This window comes from Rana temporaria, chromosome 3, assembly GCF_905171775.1.
Source record: "Rana temporaria chromosome 3, aRanTem1.1, whole genome shotgun sequence".
NCBI lineage: Eukaryota > Metazoa > Chordata > Amphibia > Anura > Ranidae > Rana > Rana temporaria.
The window spans coordinates 436,570,946-436,592,704 of record NC_053491.1 but is presented as its reverse complement, the minus strand read 5'-3'; the positions used below and the strand labels follow the sequence as shown (position 1 = coordinate 436,592,704).

Below are 21,759 nucleotides of genomic sequence, written 5' to 3'. Positions count from 1 at the left end.
CATAAACACACACATTAGTTTAAAATCTTATTTATTCTTATAATACAGATTTGGTATAATCGTTCTAGCACCATATAAAACATTTGTTTTATTTATAAAAAATAAACAACCAAAAAAAGTTGTATTTTGGTCAGTAATTAGTAGCAACACGGAACAAAAGAAAACAGTGGTCAATGTTCTGTTTATAAGAGTCAGCAGAACCAATCACAGTGCTAGGTTTTTAGAATCACGTGACCTACAGACAGTGACTATATAAGACTGGGTCTCACTTAAAGGGAATTTTTATCATGTAATTTGTCCAAATGCATCAATACAAAAGTAGATATCAACCCCAAACATTTAAATGGGTGGTAACAGCAGTGTAAAGTGATCTATCTTAGTTGATGTTGTATGGTTGGGCAGTGAACGTTTTAAGAAGAGTTCTAACTAGTATTTTTTAAGTACCATGAACCTTAAAGCAGAGTTCCACCCAAAAGTGGAAGCTCTGCTTATCTGCCTCCTTCTCCCCTTCGGTGCCACATTTGGCACCTTTCGGGGGGGTACCTGTTTTTGACAGATACCCGTCCCCATTTCTGAGAGATCTCACTGTGGCAAGATCGCTTGGAAGTTCAGCCCCCACCTCCTACCCGTACCACCGGGCCATTCAAAAAGCACAGCGATCTTCCACATGTGCAGTAGGGAACTGGCTGTGAATAAATGGTGGTGGCAGCACCCAAGAGCCAATGGAAACATTGACTGAGGTGCCAACATCGCTGGATTCCAGGACAGGTAAGTGCCCTAATATTAAAATATTATAAATGTCCTAATATTAAAAGTCAGCAGCTACAGTATGTGTAGCTGCTGACTTTTATTTTTTTGCTGGGGGGGACTCAGCTTTAAGGCTTTTCATTGCATACAATAACAACTTTTACATTCTACCTTAGGGTCCTATCTAGACCTTTCTACAATAAACTACAGTGTTACCACCCATGCAATGTTTGACTTGACCAAACATTTCTTGTGTACACAGTCCCCGGGCCAACAAACAATTTTTTTTTCTACCGGGGAGGGTTAGACTTTATTGTCAAAGCTTAACTGAATAAGCTGTGGTTAAAAACCGATTGGTTACAGTTGCGCCAGATTCTGTGTGCATCAGTTTTAGTAAATCTCCCCCAATGCATACTTCAGGGGTCTGCACAAGAATCAGGGGAACTCTGAAGATAATGTGCTGATTAGAAAGTTGATCATATACTTCTCTAGCTTGAAGTATCAAATTTGATATAACCGTTACAAGAATTGAGTTATCCACTGATGTGTTTACAGCTTTATCGAATGTTGATCTGAAAAACTTCAATTTTTTTAAAATAACAGTTCAATTGATCATGGTAACTCAATCCCTGTGACAACCAAATGACTGAAGGTTAAAGAAAATGTTACTGACTTTTCAGAAGACATTAAGACATGGTTGAGTAGACGACAAGCTAGGTTTGAGGTGGAGGACCATAAGTTAGAACAAGTAGAAGAACAAATTAGGTTTCTCATTCGTCTTTTTAAATAAAATCTCAGACTTATATAATCACTGTGATAGGTTTTCTAGAAGAAAAACTACAGCTAAAACATATTTCTATATGGGATAGTGTTGTTTCATTTTAAGATTTGTAGCCAGAGGCATTTGGTTGTATGCCTTAGCCTATTGCACTTGATATTAAAATCGGAGGGGTCGTTTTAATAGTTGGTCCTTCATACTTTGGAAAAAAGTGAATTTTGAATAGTTTTTACAAAAAAAAAATCTATGATTTTACGTTTTCAGCTGTTCAAGCTGATCCAGCAAGAACAACAAAAAAAAATCAAGCAAACTATAAATGTTTGCTCACAATGGTACTAATAAAAAAAATTCAGAGATTTGAATTTTGGAAAAAATGGAGTGGTGGCAGCTGTGTATTGTACTTCCCTGAGCAAACGATAACTCTTAAAAAAAATGAAAGCTCTTAAGGGGAAGTCTCATTTTTAGCTATAATTTAAATATACAGTATATTGTAGAAAAAATATTTTTGCTATAGTTTTTCGATTCAAAAAGCTAGGGTTCTGTTTTAAGTAAGCACCATTAATGGGGACAAAACTTCAGAGCATTACAGTGGTCATCCATTGTTCTGTAGCACCTCTGTTACATATATTGCATTTGTTCACACCCTGCTTTATAAATTAATTCAGTTAAAGTGACCCGTAACATATACACTGCTGGGGGCAGCCATATCATTATGTTCCATGAAGATGCAAATTTTATGGCTGCCTCCAGACTGCGGGTGACAAGCACATCATTTTATATGGAAGAAGTCTTGACTTTAAAAATATATTTTCTACTGCGCTTTTTAAAGATGGTTTAAAACAGTTTATTTTTTCTTTCTATTACTTTTATCAGTAGTGTGTACCATACCGTGCCCACAGGTTGGATACTATTCATTGACCATCATATTTCAATAGATGAACACAAATAATATAAAACTTAAAAATGTAAAATGGTGATCATTAGGCAGACAAACACGTAATCCTGTCCTCCATTGCTTTTATCATTTGATCTTAGACATTTTTTTTGTTCACCTTATTGGTTAATATGAAATTACAAGGTTATAATGTTAAATTTTCATTGTCTTGTAGAGTCACCCCCTTTGCGAAGAAAAGGTTAAAACTGAACTTGTGCCCTGTACCCTTATCTTCACAATACCAATGCTAGTTTATTCCAATCTTGGCATATTACAAACCATGTTACTATATTAACTAACCCAAATTTTTGTGTAAAGTTATGAGCACCTTAAGTTCACAAACCAAGTATTTTTTAAAGGAAATCACTACCCAACGGCTGGTCATTTCATTCTGTATAAGTTGTCTCTTAAATTGAGAGAAGGTCGTTTTCTGACATCATTCTTCATGCTGAGGTTGTGAGAAAGTTTCACCTTATTGTTTTATAGTTGTCTGTCAGGTAGCTGAAGTTGCCCCCAAAAAACAAACATGATGGAAGAGAGAAGCGGTGACATTTACACATGCTGGCAGAAGACAACTTGCAATTAGTTCAAGAGGCAACTCATCTATCAGCAAGACAGACCTTCGGGAATGGTAAATAAATCCTTCAAAACATATTGAAGAAGGGATGAAGTATGTAGAGATGAAGCTTCTAGGACTGTCAATAATTGAAAACATGGCCATGTACTGAAGGCATCTGTGTATTAATGCAGTTTTTCCTGGTGCAAAAAAGATCGTTGATAGTCTGGAATATGGTTCTTAAGATTCTTTTTGATGTTTCAGTGGAAATCGTCAGGAAAAAAAATATATATAGCAGGCGCTATAATGATGTAAAAGAAGACCAGATCTGGGATGTATATAAAAGTCTGACACTTGATACACTTGAAGAACATATGAATGTTAAAAAAGCAAATATTTAATAGTTTTCCTTTACCTTAATACACAGAGCCCATTTTTATTATTATAGGGAATTTGGGAAGCTATATATACACAATATACAATAAATTTACTTTTTTTTTTGCTATTTTATCTCAAGTTTCATGTCAGCCTAATCCATTTGGTGCCATCTACAGACTGGGGTTCAAAATAAAATAATACAATGTATATTTGATATTTAAACAGGGCATATCCAGTATCTGAAGAGGAGGAGACAGTGTTCAGTGTATGACTGACAATGGCCTGAAGCAATCAGAAAACTTTGTGTCAAAAAGTTCCATGAATAGGGTGCCAATAAACATCCTGCTTGTTCAATGATGTTCCAGTGCAAAACCGTTAGAGCTTCAGATTTTGGGGACAGAATATCCTGAATACTGAGCAGAAATGATCCATATGATCTCTTTCAGCAACTGCACAGTGACTGCTGTGCCGTAGACTTTTTCCCACTTTCAGTATGGTAGCATGTCCTCTAACAGCCATGGTCGCCGGGGGCCAAACATATCCCGTTATATTTTTTATTATTTGGTTTTAATGAAACCCTGCAAGGGTGAGAAACACAGATCTAGCATCCCCCGCATTAAAAATAAAGACAAAAATATGTAACACAAAATAAAAAGTAAAACAAAAGCACATAAGATAAATCTTTGCCAGTGGCGACCAGTGGAAGTGTCTTGGTTAGCTGGCCATGAAACGTAAAGTTCTTCTTTCTTGGGCTGCAAGATGCTTTAAGAGTTTTCTTTTCATTTTTTTTTTCTTTTCATAATTTGTTTTTCTAGCCATTAAAGCAGACTGGCCCAAGCTCAAAACCAAACTTCTGGTTGTTATCTCCGAAGTCACTGACAGCAACGTCCCTAAGGGGTAGATTTTCAACCTTGTAGGTGTTGATCTCGAGTACTGTTCGTTCTACACCTTTACGAAGCTGTGAGAAAGGGAAGGAAAAAAAGTTATAGCTATTGCTAAGTGGTTTGCTGATTATTATAATGTCGTTAATAGAATATTCTCATGTTTTTGATATCTACTGACTTGTGCAGTGGCACTGAAATGCACTGCTGCGCTGTGATATGTTGCAAATTTGTTCATTTTTTTGACCTGGAGAGGTGCAAATTTACCGCGATTATACCACAATTTGACTGCAAATTAAACCTAACCCTTTAAGGCCAGATTAACACCGAGACAAATATTAAAACAATCAGGGGTTTTCACTTTATGGTAATATCCAGAAATTTGAATTGTAAAAAACTGTAAATTAACATGCCCTAACGTCTGTATTATAAATATCTATTACCCCAGATACTTACTTGGCACCCATCATATAATGCTCGTAACTGTGGTGTGCGGCTGTGACTGAGCTCCTCCTCATTGTCTGCCCTCAACTTTATTGACCGTTCATGATTTGCCTTCGATGTGTCATACCACGCCACAGACTGCTGGCAGTTATAAGTGAAGTTTTGTCGGCCTACTGCACTTAGCAACTTGAGGAATGTCATTTGTACCACATGGATGGCGTTACCATCAGCATCTATGTAATGGAACTGTACAGAAGAAAAAAAACAAGAATATATGTGAAATACTGGCCTGTAATATGCAAGATATTTATAATATTAATAAACAAAACTATGATGGCTTAAAAACAAAACTGCAACCCAAAAAAGATTCCTTCACTTGTAAGCACTGAGGAAAAGATGATCTGCACTCAGGTTGTTGCTCTTAAAAATTTGTAGTATTTATTAACAAGCCACAGTGGTCAAATGCAGAAAGAATTGGTTGACGCGTTTCAGCCTATAAGACCTTAGTCATAACCACCACTTGTAAGCACTGTACAACACCCCAGTCTGTACAGCCCTTTACTGTTTAAACTAGGTTTACCGTCATTGCACATTTTCATTGCTAGTAGCTGATGACTTTTATAAGTGCAGTGCCATTGTACATGGGTAGAATAAATACAAAACTAGGGGGAAAAACCTTTTAACCTCTAGACTTGTATTGGAGCATGCAGAGTGACTGCTTAACTGCTGAAAGCGAAGAAAATACCCAGTACTTCCACTTATAAAGGAGCATGCAACTCATTCCTTTTCCGCTCATGTCTCAGTACAGGTGCTTGGTGATTGACCAATTATGTCATATGAGGTGGGAAAAGAGTCCTCAGACCTGTAACTGCACAGAGCAGCCCTGATCCTCTATAGGGGCACTCGTGATTGCTTCTGAGCCTCTATTTTTGTGTCCATAAGACAGACAGAGCATGGTTTGGCCCTGCCCCCCACTCCATCCTCACTGGCTGTGATTGACAGCAGTGGGAGCCAATGGTTCCTGCTGCTGTTTCTGAGCCAGTGAGTAGGCAGAAAACCAGGAGAGCAGCTGCTCTTGTGCACATTGCTGGATCGCGATTGGGTTCAATTAGGTATGGGGGGGGGGGGTGGGGCTGAGGGGGGAGCTGTATATTGAAGGCAAAGAATGCACAAAGGTAAAAAAAAACTTTAGAACTACTTAAAGGTAAACTTGCTACTTTGCCCTGCAAGTTTTTAGTAAAAGCTGCACATTAGCAATTTACATACAATATCAATTCAATAAAAATAATAATAATAATAAAAAATCATATTTACCTTCTTTCCTCTTTTAAAGGTGCTGTACCAGTCTCCTGGGGTTTCTTTATTCCAAGCTGCAACTTTCACCTAGAAGAACAAGGCAAAGTGTTCATCAGTAGAACCTCCATCAACCAAGAATTCAAATTATGATAAATTAATCTTCATATTGTAGGAATTCTCTTAATATTTACTACATTTTTTATGATTTTCCTTTATTTTTATTTTTATAGGGAGTCCAAAGGAAGAGCCATCATCTTAGTGTCTCCTGTTCCATCAAAAACTCCATCAAATGATGACATTTGAGCAAAAGCTCCTACAGTATGCCTTTACAGTTTAGACTTCAGTACCACTGAATAAATCTCATCAATGCTAATCTGCAGGCTTCAAGAAAATAATGAATGAAATATTTAAGCATGGTCATGAGAATTTCTCAGAATAACACAATCTAGTTATTTATATGTGTCCCTTCTCCTATTCATTCAGTTGAGGATTACAACCCACATTATAATGCTTTGTGGGAAGGGGAAGAGCAGAAAGATTTAACATTTCTAATAAAGACTCTGGGCTAGATTCAGAAAGGAGTTACGTCGGCGTATCTCCAGATACGCCGTCGTAACTCCGAATGCGGGCCGTCGCATCTCGGCGCCTGATTCATAGAATCAGATACGCCTCAATGTTGCCTAGATATGAGCGGCGTAAGTCTCCTACGCCGTCGTATCTTAGGGTGCATATTTACGCTGGCCGCTAGGTGTCGCTTCCATTGATTTCTGCGTAGAATATGCAAATGAGCTAGATACGCCGATTCAGAAACGTATGTGCGCCCGGCACATTTTTTTACGTTGTTTACGTAAGGCTTTTCCCGGCGTAAAGTTACCCCTGCTATATGAGGCGTAGCCAATGTTAAGTATGGACGTCGGGACAGCGTAGAAGTTTACGTCGTTTGTGTAAGTCGTACGCGAATAGGGCTGTGCGTAAGTTACGTTCACGTCAAAAGCATTGACTATTTGCGGCGTGATTTCAAGCATGCGCACTGGGATACTTTCACGGACGGCGCATGCGCCGTTCGTTAAAAGCGTCAATTACATGGGGTCACGTCTATTTTGCATACAACACGCCCCCTACCAGCCTATTTCGAATTAAGCGGGCTTACGCCGGCCCAAATACGATACGCCGCCGTAACTTCGGGCGCAAGTTCTTTCTGAATACGGGACTTGCCTGTCAAAATTACTGCGGCGTAGCGTATATGAGATACGCTACGACCGCCTAAAGATAGGCATTTGTATCTGAATCTAGCCCTCTGTTTCTTTTCAAAAAGAATCAGTGGTTTTAATGAATCCTTCTGCAACTGCTATGAAGAAAACAAATACAACCATGTATATCTATACTGACCGATTCAAACTTTTTATCTGGGTATAGACATGTCTCTCCACCAGATGTAAAATTACAGAACACTTTGAAGGCATCTCTGTTGCATCCTTGATTTGGATCAATCCAGTATTCACCTGCGAAAGGAACAGAGTATATACTGTAAATATCTTAAACCATTACTTCTATGAATCTATACAACCTCTCCAGATATGTCTTGCAAAGAAATGCACCTAGTCTCACTCACCATCTTTATAATTGGGATGACACATCTGAAGCTCTTTACAAGTCCTTCCTGGGCTGTCTTTGGTGCCTACAGGCCACCTCATCTGTTCGATTTCTGTTTTAAGTGACCCAAGTGTGGCATAGATTTCCTCCATCCCATCAGCCATGTAGTCTATCTCTCCCATGTCATTTTGCTGACCATCAGAGTGCCGTCGCCTTTTTCTGGTTGGCTCGTATGCTTCATATGGTAGAGGCTGTACAGCTTGTGCTGGGCGACCCTGTTATGAAATCAACAAAGTTTTGCTTTTTTTTTTTTATTCTGACACGTAGCTCACACTATAATAGGGGTAACTAGGAAAGTTGCTTCTATGAACAATCAAAGTTTGGCTAATGCCAGTCATACACGGTTTGAATTTCGAAATAATTTTCTTTCGAAAATCGTATCTAAGAATTTTCATAAGAATTTCGCACCGTTAGTGGGCCGCAGCAACAGCGGATTTTCGTGCGGCAATCAAATTTGAGGAATCGGTCATGTTGTAAATTTTTTGAAAAACAAACAATTTTCTAATCAATGATGGGAGAATTGTGCGAAAAAAAATATAATAGAAACAAAAATGCGCATGTGCAAGAAAAAAAAATCCCCGGAGAGAAAAGAAGATTCCCGGTCACACAAAATCTTTTCTCTAGCAACATGAAGGCTTGGTCGGCCGAATTTCAAAAATCAATGATGGCATCATCGGATCACAAAAAAAAGAACTTTCTGATTTTGAAAAGAAAATTTGTTCAAAATTCGACCGTGTATGGCCTGCTTAAGAGAAGTTTTTTTAATAATCTCAGGGTTTAAGGATTCTGCTTACTTATAAACACATTTATTCCTAAAGATGTAGCCAAAGAAATAAAATCCACATGACTTACTGGTGGACCAGGAGGTCCTGCATGTCCGGGATCTCCTCTCATGCCTATTGGTCCCTGGAAAGAGAATAGTGATTAGCAGTATTTCTAATGGTTCCAAGTGAGATGGAGTAGCATTAGCATTATTGATGACTAATGCTACCAGTTTCTTGTAAGGCTGCATTCATTTTTAGGATTAATACTCAAGTTAAACATAAAACCCTGCAGATAATAAAAGGCCATATACAAGCCAATATATTCAAGAAAATCAGCCAGTTGGAGCATAGAAAGTGCAGGTAACCAAAAACAATTATGGACCAGCATGTTGGAAAATCAATTTGTCTAGTGAGCAACTGTTTTTTTTTTCACAGAAAAAAGCAAACCATTTGAACCAGCCCAAGTTTTCCTGATTTAGGGAAAGGATTTATAGAGGACAGAGGATAGACATGTGTCTCAAATCCCAGCATTCTGATTTTCAGATATATGTCTATGCATGGGTAGAGAACCCTTTCTTGCCAAATGTTTACAATAAACCATTGATGTACACTCTGTGGGCCGGATTCAGAAAGAAGATACGATGGCGTATCTCTTGATACGCCGTCGTATCTCTGAGTCCAGCCGTCGTATCTAAGCGCCTGATTCATAGAATCAGGTTACGCATAGATATGCCTAAGATCCGACAGGTGTAAGTGACTTACACCGTCTGATATTAGGCTGCAATTCCAGGCCGGCCGCTAGGTGGCGCTTCCATATCTTTTACGCGTTGAATATGCAAATGAGCATTTACTCAGATTCAGAAACGAACGACCGCCTGGCGCTTTTTTTTTACGTCGTTTGCGTTCGTCTTTTTCCGGCGGAAAGTTACCCCTGCTATATGAGGGGTAAGTGCGGCGTATTTTACGTCGTTTGCGTAAGTCGTTCGCGAATACGGCCGGACGTAATTTACGTTAACGTCGAAACTAATGACGTCCTTGCGACGTCATTTAGAGCAATGCACGCTGGGAAAATTTGCAGACGGCGCATTCGCTGTTCGATCGGCGTGGGGACGCGCCTGATTTAAATTGTACACGCCCCCTAGCCGTGGAATTTGAATTCCGCCGGGGGATTTACGATACGCCGCCGCAACTTTAGAGGCAAGTGCTTTCTAAATAAAGCACTTGCCTCAAAAAATTGCGGCGGCGTAACGTAAATCAGATAGGTTAGCGGATCTTTAGATCTGAATCTAGCCCTGTATGTCTAAATCATCAACAGTTCTCCAAATCAGATATGCAATGTATTATGGTTGTATTAGCATTGCATCCATCTGGAAAAGTGAACATGATACATTGACAAATATATCTCCATCCTCTGTGAGTACCTTTGCATTAAGAGATATTATTTATTTCAGAGTTCAACAGTACTTACTGGGTTTCCTTTCGAACCTTTCTGCCCTAGATGTCCCTGCAAAAGAAAATGCAAGATATGAACATTACTACAAAATTATTTTCCCAAGGTTTTCTGAACTTTAGTCAGCTATGAATTACTCTGGCATGCTTAACAAAGTTTAAACAACACTAGTGACCCTCAGGAAGACATCACGTATGACAAAACGTGTTGGGCGGAGCTAGGCGATGACGCCGTTGCGCCCCATGTGACCCCGGAAGTGCGGTTGAAAGAATTTGTGTTTGCCGGTATCCATGCTTTACTGCATTTTATCCATTGTAAGTAGCCATTTAGCTTTATTCAATAAACAATACTTATACGGTATTACACTATTGAAGCTCTCTACATGTATGGTCTACCTTCTGGTTCTGGCTGGTTTGGATATCCCATTGTGAGTCCCTACCATCTGGTAAGGATCCCTGATCACAGAGTGTGGGGTGCCACAGAAGGCTCTGCATTAATTTATTGGCTGTGAATTCCTGCCTAATCAGTTTTTGGATTCCTGCATATTTACCACAAGGATTAATTTCCTGCACATTTTCTGAACTGTCTCCTTTTTTTTACATCACAAGGACATTATCTATGCACAGAGTGTATCATGTCACATTATGATTTAGGTTTTTATCATTTTCGAGATTAACGCTATTTTTTGTTTAATGTAAGTTTTGCCTTGTTTATATCACATGGTTAGTCGCTGCAGTCCCTCATTATATGTACATATTCACTAAGCTACTTTAGCGTGGTATACCACCTTCTATTGATTACAGAATGAGTGTATCTTTATCACAAAAGGGAATATGTTCCTTCTCTTATCTGCATGTTACAAGGCCTTATGTATGTCCAACAAAATACTTTTTTTTTTTTACAAGACTGGTAGAGTGATACTCCCGCGCTATCACTGGAAGTGGAAAAAACAATGTATAAGGCCCCGTACACACGACCGAACATGTCCGCTGAAACTGGTCCGCGGACCAGTTTCAGCGGACATGTTCGGTCGTGTGTACGGCCTATCGGACAGGTTTCCAGCGGACATTTGTCCAGCCGACCGTTTTCCAGCCGACAAAAATTTCTTAGCATGCTAAGAAACATGTCCGCTGGAAGCCTGTCCGTCGGACATGTTCGGTCGTCTGTACAGACTCACCGTACATGTCCGCTCGGCCAAAAGCCCTCGCATGCGTCGAAGTGATTCGACGCATGCGTGGAAGCATTGACCTTCCAGGGCCGCGCGCGTCATCGTCGCTGCGACGGCGGGGCCACGTCACCGCGTATCGTGTCCGCGCGAATTTCTGTCTGATGGTGTGTACAACCATCAGACAGAAATCTCCGAGCGGACATGTCCGCTGAAAACGGTCCGGCGGACCGTTTTCAGCAGACAGTCCATCCGTGTGTACAACTGCTGCAAACACAGATAGATGGATCCGTGACCGATAAGTATATGTGATTGATGCTGTGCTGTTGTTAAACTAAAGTGACACAAAATAATAAACGTACTGAAAATGAAAAGGCAATAATAAAGGTGTGCACAAGGTGGCAGTGTAAACCAAACGTGCAAATAAACTCTTCAAATTACAGATTCCTAACAATCAAGTAAGGCCTCGTACACGCGACCGAGGAACTCGTCGTAAATTAAACATCGTTTTCCTCGACGAGTTCCTTGTTAGGCATGTCGAGAAACTTGACAAGCTTTCTTTGCGTACACACTGTCAAGACAAAATCTTGTTGTTCTCAAATGCGGTGACGTACAACACATACGACGGCAGGGGAAGTTCGATTCCACTGGCACAACCCTTGTTGCTGCTTTAGCTAATCTCATGTTACTGCGAGTTAAGTAAAAGTTTGGTAAGAGACGATTTGCACTTTTCAGTCTGTTACAGCGTGACAAATGTGCTCTCTCCATTACAAACGCTACTTTTACCAAAGGTGCGCTCCCGTCTCATACTTTATTCTGAGCATGCGCAGGTTTCTAAGCATACACACGAACGTGTTTCTCGTCGAAAACCAGTCTGACGAGGAACACGACGAGGAAATTGAGACTCCCGACGAGGAAAAAGAGAACTTGTTCTCTTTTTTTCTCGTCGAGTTCCTCGACAGTTTTCTCGATGAAAAACATACACACGACCGGTTTCCTCTGCAAAAAAGCTCTGCCACCAAGTTTCTTGATGGATTCTGTCGAGGAAAACGGTTGTGTGTACGAGGCCTTACATATGATTTGTTCTTCATCCCATGCAATGACACCTCTGTGTGAAGTGGCCTCTCACCTTACTGCTGTAAAACAGCATGGGAAAGCTGGTGATTGCAATATCTTCTGGGGGTCATTGCATAAATAGTTGGTGGTTTTAAAAAGATCCTGACTTCCTTACAGGGTCCTCCTCTTGTTGTCCCAAGAAACAATGCTGAATGGTGGATGGTGATTCCTCTATAATGTATTCTCAATCTCACCCAGAGGGGGATGTAGAGAGAAGAAGGGAATTCCTATATAGTGTAGTATGCATAAATATTTATTCGATAAATACAAACACTAAAACACCCACATTTAGCAAGATGGAACACAATAGATCATCCACGAGTACCGAGCTTGTTTCCATGTCACTTCCAGGGTGCCTGTCAGCCAATCCAGACGCGTATTGTCACAGTCACAGGACTTCATCAGGGGAAGATCCCCTGATGAAGTCCTGTGACTATACGCGTCGGGATTGGCTGACAGGCACCTCGGAAGTGACATGGGAATGAGCTTGGCGCTCATGGATGATGCATTGTGTTCCATCTTGCTTAATGTGAATGTTTTAGTATTTATCGAATAAATATTTTATGCATACTACACTATATGGGCATTCCCCTTCTTCTCTCTACATCCCCCTCTGGGTGAGATTGAGATTACATTTATTTTTTATTTTTACTCCATATGCTTAACTTGATCTTCTGGGGTTACATTAAAAACTGTCCTTTCAAAACTATGAAATGAAGTTGTTGGTTTGTAAGTTTTAATTTGGGGTGTGGATATTTAATACTATTAAGACGCAGCCCTCACTTTGGATCTTTTAAGCATCATTTGACCTGCAATCCTATTTACATCCAGGTGACTACTTAAAAATAGTTCTTGTTTAACCAGCAACTAGATGGTTCTGCATTACATCAAGATAAAATAAAATCGGTGTTTACCGCCAGGCCGTTGGGTCCAGGTGGTCCATTTGGTCCAGAGATACCAACAGATCCCTTAAACATGGAAGAAGAAAGGGTTATAGTTCACATTCATACAGATGGTCCGGTGACTTCATTGCCATTACTATGGGTTACTTACAATGTCTCCTTTGGGTCCTGGTACACCCTGAATTCCAGGGGGTCCTCTGTCTCCTTTCTCTCCCATTTCTCCTGGAGGTCCAATTAAGCCAATAAGACCAGCATGACCCTGCAACGAGAAAGACATTTAACATTCAATATTAAAAACTCTCAGAACAAATGAAATGTGTATGTTATCATTTTGGTATCAAATCTGGCTGTTTAACTAGAAATTATGATTCTTAAAATATTTGTTGGTTGCAAAATAGACTGATGCCTAAAGTGACTGAGAATCTTATTGGGCAGTGGTGGGCTTTTTTTTTTTTTACAGCCATTTGATTAGATGACAAACTATGTATCTGGTAGGTAAGGTAGAATGTTACTGTCATCTGGCTAACTTTGCAGCTATTACCACTGCATTCTTATCCAACAAACACATCTGTCATAATGCCACCAGCTGAATGTCAATCATAAAATGCACATAGTCAGATTGAATAACAGGTAGATAAGAGAGACTAAAATGGAGATCTTACCTTATCTCCCTTAAATCCAGGATCACCTTTAAGACCAGGCAAGCCACTGGGTCCCTTTAGAGAAAAAAGTAAAAAAATAAGTAATTTGTTATTTTAGTGCATAATATAAGCTGCCATTCTGTAGTATAGGTTCTGTGATTTTTTTAACATGTTCCAAAACGTGAACATATCCTTTAACCTAAAATACATTGACTTACTGGCAGGAGGTGCTGGGAATTGTTAACCATACTTATCACACACAGCTGCAACTCGTTTCGGTCACTTGCCTACTTGGTGGTTAAGGCTGGGTTCACACTTGTCCTACAACGGTCCTACATTGGGAGGTCATGTAGCATGACGTGTGAAAATCAATGTTTCCCTATGAGAGCTGTCTTAACTGGTCCGACACAAGTCGGTCCGACTTTGAAACTACTCCCTGTACTACTTTGGTCCTACTTTGATCCTACATCAGCCCATTGAATATCATTGAAGTAGGATCAAAGTAGGAGCCTTGTCCTAACCGACTTTTGACATCCGACTTGTGATTACAGCAGCAGTAAAAGGAATTTATCTCACTCTGGGATTGTTTTGATTGGTCAAAGAACAAGTCAGACTATGACAAAGTCGGATCAAAGTAGTATCCTGTTCATGAAAGTAGGATGGATGTAGGACCAATGTAGGATCAATGTAGGACCAATGTAGGATCAGTGTAGGACCAATGTAGCAGAGCAAAGTAGGATCAAAGTAGTGTAGTAGTGTGAACCCAGCCTCAGAGGAGGACTTATAACCCCCTACTACATACATAGCGATACTGAGGCTGTTGTACTTAACCTAAGGTGACCAGATTTTTTAAATGAAATCCGGCGACATATTCTTTCTTTACTAGTAATGGCGGCAAACAGCGACTCTCTGCCCGTCGCCGCCCGCCTCACAGCCTCTCAAGTCTTACTCTCCGGGCCCCGGCTACTACTGGATGGGGAGCGGAGGAAGATCACTCCACCAGGGAAGGCAAGGAGACAGGCAGGTGGCTGGCCAGGATTTGAGTCAAGGCAGAAGAACATGCGAGCGGAGCTGAATGGGCATACACCCGAAACTGAAGAAATATTCCCTCTGCTCCGACCAGCACATGATCATCAGAAAGGGGCACAGATAATGAGAAAAATACAACCCCCCTATGCTAGTAGGCACGGCGGAGTGGGGGTGTGTAATTCAATTTTTTTTATTTTAATTCTGCACTGACTGTCTTTGAAATTGCCCCTGTCCCCTATTAAATCCAATCTGGGGACAAAACCAGGGACAGACTTGGTCTGGGGACAGTGTCCTCAATCAGGGGACTGTCCCCTGAAACTGGGGATGTCTGGTCACCCTAACTTAACCAGGAAACTGATTGTAAGATATTGGATTTCTCCTCAGGCCCTCACATACTACCAATGGATCCAGGAGGTTAATAAAATACTCATTAGGGAAAATGACCCATATTAGCACAGGAAAGTACTGAGAAAATTCACCAACATATGTCGAGAGTGGCTGGAGTCCCCTGGGGTTGCTCCCCTGCAACTGGTCCTTGATAGGTTGTTGGCGGCATAGCGAAGAGTAAGGGGTAATGTCACTGTACAGTCTAGAGGCCTGCAGGGGCCAATAGTAACTCTGAGCGTGATGGGAAAGGCATATATTTGTAATATCTCTTCTGTTTGAAAGTGCACACCATTTGTGTTGCTCACTTAGGTTAATTGTTGTTTGTTCTGTTTTTTTGTTGTTTCTTTTTACTCTGCTTTTCCTCTGTTGTTACTGGAGACACATTTGACAGTATAATGCACAGGTTCAGGGACATGTGTTATGTACTAAAATGGGTAAAACTTCTTGTATATTCTCTACATGAGCTTCCTGTAACCCAGGAAGCTCATGTCTGTGTGTATGATTTTTTTTTCAACTAAATAAAATCTTTTTTTTCTGATTAAAATACATTGACATTTGTCCAAGACTTGTGGCACACATATTCTGCAGAGGGTCCCTACTCGTAGAGATAAATAAGGCCTTCTTGTTCATGTGTTTTGTATATGAACACACCTTTTTTCTATTGCAACCTGAAAGGAGTGTCTTCATCAGGCACTCACAGGCCATTTACATTCTAGGGCCCCTTTCCCACGGTCGGACCGTTCAGGTCCGCCTGTCATATTTGTCAGCGGACCTGAATGGCCGCTCCATTCTTCTCTATGGAGCGTCGGATGTCAGTGGAGACATGTCCGCTGACATCCGACCAGATCAGATAAAATCAGACGGATGGCGATACGTCGCCACCCGTCCATGGCGGATTGGATCAATTTTCATCAGATCTCTCCATAGGAGACAGCGGCATTGCACAAGCCCCTCCCCGCTCAGTGAGAAGAGAGGACCTGTAATCCTCCGGCTCAGCGGAGATCTCCCGCTGAGCTGGCGGGAGCTGGCAGACTCCACTGAGACGGAGTCCGCCTAGTGTGAAAGGGGCCTAGGAGTTCTGCTTCCATTGTTTGCTGTTGTACTCTGCCACACCTCACCAATCCATTTGTTTCAGCTGTACTTGTCATCAAAAACATAACTGTCGTCCCTTCATGTGACAGCAACAGCACTATTTGATCCAATCCTATGCCACAGCCAATAACTAGCCTTGCTATCTTTCTGTGGAATGCTTATTTTACAAATATAAAGCAGTGGAAGGTAAGGCTGCCTCCATCATGACCATTCCGCTTTCAAGGAGCTTCCACTCTCATTCAACATTTCATGCAAGAGAATCCCCTTTTTTACTTATTTCCACTGCTTGCTTTTTTCGATATTTGCTTTTCTTTCTAACAATCCACCCAGAGATGTACTCGGTTCACAGATCACTGGCATCTGGGTTCTTCTGTACTGCATAAAAAGGTTTACAATTGTTGGATATACAAGCTTACCTGTCTGCTGGATATTATCCCTTTCATGCCTAAGCCTATTTCTGATATATGTTGCTTACAAGTTAAAATCCGTATTTTTTGCTAGAAAATTACCTAGAACCCCCAAACATTATATATATATATATATATATATATATATATATATATATATATATATATATATATATATATATATATATATATATATATTTTAGCAGAGACCCTAGAGAATAAAATGGCGATCGTTGCAATATTTTATGTCACATAGTATTTGTGCAGCGGTCTTTTCAAACGCAATATTTTGGGGAAAAAGACACCCTTATGAATTAAAAAAAAACTAAACAGTAAAGTTAGCCCAATTTTTTTGTATAATGTAAAAGATGATGTTATGCCGAGTAAATAGATACCTAACATGTCACATAATAGGTGATAGGTACTCTTTATGGAGAGATCGGGAGTCTAAAAGATCCCGAATCCCTCATTTGCACTTCAAAGTATTCAGATCGCCAAAAACTGCGATTCTGGATACTGTATTATTTTTTTTAAAAACCGGTGCCATTGGCAGCTGAGTAGACCAGAAGTGACGTTGTGATGTTGCTTCCGTATTTACATACAGATGACTGGAAAGAAGCCGTTTCCAGCTTCGTGCCAGTCTGTCTCTAGCCGCTGAAAGTGGCGGATCGCGCATCGGCTCCAGGTGGGACGGGAGGCCCAGTAAGAGCGGCAGAAGGCGGCGGGAGGGGGGATGTTCCCTCCCACTCCTCCGGTATAACAGCCGAGCGGCTTTTAGCTGCATCGGTTGTTATCCCTGGAAAGCCAACTGTCCTTTCAGCTGCAGGCATCATCTCGATATAACCCCCTAAAGCCGAGGCCTCAAATGTGCGTACGGACGGCGCTAAGCTGATTTATACAATGTGTTTATGCTGAAGTTCTTCACCTAACTTTGTCATCTGTGTTTAAATTGAGGTCTGTACATTCAGCCTGTGCCTAATCAAAAGTTCTGTATTCTTGATTAGAGTTGAGCGAACCCGAACTGTAAAGTTCGGGTTCGGTACAGAATTTGGGTTTTTCCCGAACCCGGACCTGAACCCGAATAATTGGAAAAAGTTTGGGTCCGGGTTCGGAGTTCGGGGGAAAAAAAATGCGCGGAGGTCCCCGCAAATTCAATAACCAGACCCTTTAGGTCTGGTATGGATATTAAGGGGAACCCCCCCTAAATATCCATAACCAGACCCGTTTTTGGAGCAGGAAGCCGGGAACGAGTGGATTATCACCGCTGGAGTTTTTTATTAATAAAGGACTTTATTCTACGGTGTGTGTGTGTTTTTTTTACAAGAATTTACACTTCCTTTGTGAAATGGTAGGGGTACAGTGTACCCCATTACCATTTCACACAGGGGGGGGTCAGGATCTGGGGGTCCCCTTTGTTAAAGGGGTCTTCCAGATTCTGATAAGCCTCCCGCCCGCATACCCCCACAACCACCGGGCAAGGGTTGTGGGGATGAGACCCTTGTCCCCATCAACATGGGGACAAGGTGCTTTGGGGGGCACCCCAAAGCACCCTCCCAATGTTGAGGGCATGTGGCCTGGTGCGGTTCAGGAGAGGGGGGGGCGCACTCTGTCCCCCCTCTTTTCTGCGGCCGGCCAGGTCAACGTGCTCGGATAACGGGTCTGGTGTGGATTTTAGGGAGAACTCCACGCCAGGGTCTGGTTATGGATATTTAGGGGGAACCGCACGTCATTTTTTTTTTAAATTGACGGCGGGGTTCCCCTTAATATCCATACCAGACCTAAAGGTCTGGTTATTGAATTTGCGGGGACCTCCGCGCATTTTTTTTCTAAAAGTCCGTGTCCCATTGACTCGGTTCGGAGTTTTTTTTTAAAGTTCGGGTTCGGACCCGAACCCGAACATCCAGGTGTCTGCTCAACTCTATTCTGAACTTTTTTTTTAAAGTTCGGGTTCGGACCCGAACCCGAACATCCAGGTGTCCGCTCAACTCTATTCTTGATACATCTCCATCTACCCTGCATTTTGGTTTGCCTACTAGTTGGCTGACAACATCTGGGCTTTCCCATGTCTTGCACTCTGGTATGTAAGCAGGGTAAGATTCACACCATCAGTGGTTCTGGTGAAGACCCAGCATGCTGAGGTTGTGCCCAGGGGCGGACTGACAGCTCATGGGGCCCCCGGGCAATAAAAGATTATGGGGCCCCTGGGATTACAGATGGACACCACGCTAGGAGGCAGTGCAGAGGCGGGGCAGCTAAAATCTCAGGATTTTCATATCAAAAGCTTGTCGGTTTCAGACATATCAGGGACAAATGTAAAAAAAAACACAGATTTTTACATACTGTCCCTAGTTTTACTGATCCTGGCAACCCTGATGGGGCCCCCTAGTGGCATGGGGCCCTCGGGCAGTGCCCAAGAGCCTCAATGGTCAGTCCGCCCCTGGTTGTGCCCCAGTGAGAGCTCCACACCTAAACTGTGACACAGGGAGTTCACCAATCCTTACTGCAAGTGAAGAAAGCCATGTAGATTGTTAAATTATAAACTTTATCTAATAAACCATCTTCGCTCTTCTCTAAAACACATTCCAGTATGCCATGCACCAAGCTGCATTCACTGAAGACCATCACACACATCTTAATAGGTAAACAGTTGTATTGTCACAATTTAGCTATTTCTGTACACTTACCAAGGGCCCAGGAGGTCCCGTCTGACCAGGTGCTCCGAGTAAACCTGGTTCACCCTGTAATGACAAATACCTAAGATTGAATACATGCTAACCCTCCCATTATACTATTATTATTATACAGGATTTATATAGTGTCAACAGTTTGTGCAGCACTTTACATTATAAAGGGAGACAGTACAGTTAAAATACTATTCAATAAAAAAGGGTTAGGAGGACCCTGCTCCTGAGAGCTTACGATCTAATAGGGAGGGGCAACTGGTACATAAGGTAATAACTATGAGGGATGAGCTGAAGGAAGAAATAAAAGTTCAGTTTTTATGTGAACATGGGATAGGCTTCTCTGAATAGATACGTTTTCAGGGATCGCTTAAAAGTTAACAGAGTAGGAGATAGCACGTCAGGTTGGGGTAGAAAGTTCTAGAGGATGGAAGAGATTCTGGGAAAGTCCTGGAGATGAGCATTGGAAGGTAAGGTAAGGGAGCTAGAAAGCAAAAGGTCTTGGGAGGAGCAGAGATGACGATTTGGGCGATATATTGAGACAAGATTTGTGATGTAGCTGTCAGGGCTGGGCTTAGCCTTTCCTTCTCTGTGCTGGCAGCTCAGCTGTCAGCTAATTGCCAGCTCCCATATCTCCACAGTGATCCACCTGTTGATGATCCTGCTCGTCAGCTCTGCCTACTTAAAGCCTTCCAGTTCATTTGCTTTTTGCCTTCGCCTGTGTTAACATCACAAGAGACTTTCTCCTGCTTTCCTGTTGAATGAAGACCTGCTTGACTGACATTCCCTCTGGCTACAGATCCTGCTTGCTGTACTACTACCTTTATCTGGCTCTTGGACATTGACTTGGCCGACTACCTGATCCGGTTACTGAACTCTGGCTATGTTTTGACTCTGTTTACCTTTTTATTTTTATTATTAAACAAGTGTGATTTAACTGCACTTCTGTCTCGGTCTGATTCATGGTTTCTGACAGTAGCGTGGGGTGGAATTGTAAATGGCTTTGTATGTTGTTGTTAATAGTTTTAATTTTATTCGTTGGGCAATTGGAAGCCAGTTGAGGGGTAGCATACACTGAGTGGTTGGTAATGTGGATGAGGCTGACAACAGCATTCATGATAGACTGAAGGGGATAACATGTGTAGAAGTAAGTCCATGAGAAGGGAGTTGCGATAGTCAGGGCGAGAGATAACACGGCAATGAATGAGTTGCTTGATGATTTCATTGGTTAAAAAAGGGGCATATTTTGGAGATGTTATGGAGGTGAAGTCTACAAAATTTGGATAGTGACTGATTTAGGTCCTGGAAGGACAGTTCAGAGTCCAGGATTACACCTAGCACCCTTGGATGAGGGGAGCGACTGTATTTGTGATCTTGTTGGAAAAGTCAGGGAGGAGGGCACAGGTTGGGAAGAATATAAGCTCAGTTTTAGAAAGAATGAGTTTGAGGAAGTGGTGTGACATCCATACTGATATGTCAGTTAAAAAGTTAGTAATGCAGGAGGAGACTGAGGAGGTGAGAAGTAAAGAGATAGTTTTTGGTGTCATCATCATAGAGATGGTATTGGAAGCCATGGGAGTTTATCAGGTGACCAAGGAAGGAGGTGTAGACAGAGCAGAGAAGGGGACTAAGGACAGAACCTTGGGGGATCCCTACAGAAAGAGGAGGTGGAGAGGAGGAGACAGAGTTGTAGGCAACACTGAAGGAAAGTTGTAATAAGTAGGAGAAGAATCAGGAAAGAGCAGAGTCTTGTAGGCCAAGGGAGTGACATTTTTTTTAAGGAGGAGTGGATACGAGATGAATGTTGGATAACAGTCTGTGATTCTGTGCCAATCTCCCAACCCCCATGAACGATCAGTTTACAAAACATTATTGTATTCCACTGTGTCGGCATGGTCTCCCCCTGCTTTCCCATTGTCTTAAACAGTTACTCTCAAACAGTACATATTTATTCAGAAGGCAACCTGTACATGAGCCTTGGGTACTGTGGATGCCCAGGGGGCCCAGACACAACCTTCATGCTTCTGCAGTAAACCTGGGAAATGGTGGATTCACTTGTAGGTAGTTGGTGTCTGTTTGGGCCAAACCAGTACAGGCAATGAATGAATGAATGCACATCTATCTATTCTCTGATATATATTGCCAGTTTTAAAGCTACCTAGTTTTTATATTACTGCTCTAGAACAATCAGCTTCCTGAAATCCCATGGATATAAGACCTAACTAGACTTCTAAATCCTAACATTTCACAGAAGAATGCCATGAGATACTTTGCCTGAGAGTTCACTTACAGCAGGCCCTGGAATGCCTCTCAGACCTTCGGGTCCATATTTTCCAGGAGATCCTTGTGCCCCCACAGGTCCTGTCTTTCCAGCTGGTCCTTCAGTTCCACGCTCTCCCTATTACACAGGAAACATTACAAATATTTATAAGTATTTTTCTAGGTTTAGGAACTGAAT

General features: G+C 41.5%; 1 protein-coding gene across 2 annotated transcripts in view; it reads right to left on the bottom strand.

The window, feature by feature from the left end:
- Positions 1 to 1,991: 1,991 nt before the first annotated feature.
- Positions 1,992 to 21,759, bottom strand: part of COL5A3 (collagen type V alpha 3 chain) — a 304,770-nt gene continuing 285,002 nt past the window's right edge. For both annotated transcript variants that reach the window (XM_040346392.1, XM_040346393.1), the window contains 12 exons: positions 21,592 to 21,699; positions 19,305 to 19,358; positions 13,727 to 13,780; positions 13,216 to 13,323; positions 13,077 to 13,130; positions 9,900 to 9,935; positions 8,520 to 8,573; positions 7,627 to 7,882; positions 7,404 to 7,516; positions 6,033 to 6,101; positions 4,731 to 4,964; positions 1,992 to 4,351 (listed from right to left, as the gene is read on the bottom strand). In XM_040346392.1, the coding sequence (XP_040202326.1) occupies positions 4,205 to 4,351; positions 4,731 to 4,964; positions 6,033 to 6,101; positions 7,404 to 7,516; positions 7,627 to 7,882; positions 8,520 to 8,573; positions 9,900 to 9,935; positions 13,077 to 13,130; positions 13,216 to 13,323; positions 13,727 to 13,780; positions 19,305 to 19,358; positions 21,592 to 21,699 (1,287 nt within the window). In that variant the 3' untranslated portion in view covers positions 1,992 to 4,204. The remainder of the gene's footprint in view (positions 4,352 to 4,730; positions 4,965 to 6,032; positions 6,102 to 7,403; positions 7,517 to 7,626; positions 7,883 to 8,519; positions 8,574 to 9,899; positions 9,936 to 13,076; positions 13,131 to 13,215; positions 13,324 to 13,726; positions 13,781 to 19,304; positions 19,359 to 21,591; positions 21,700 to 21,759) is intronic.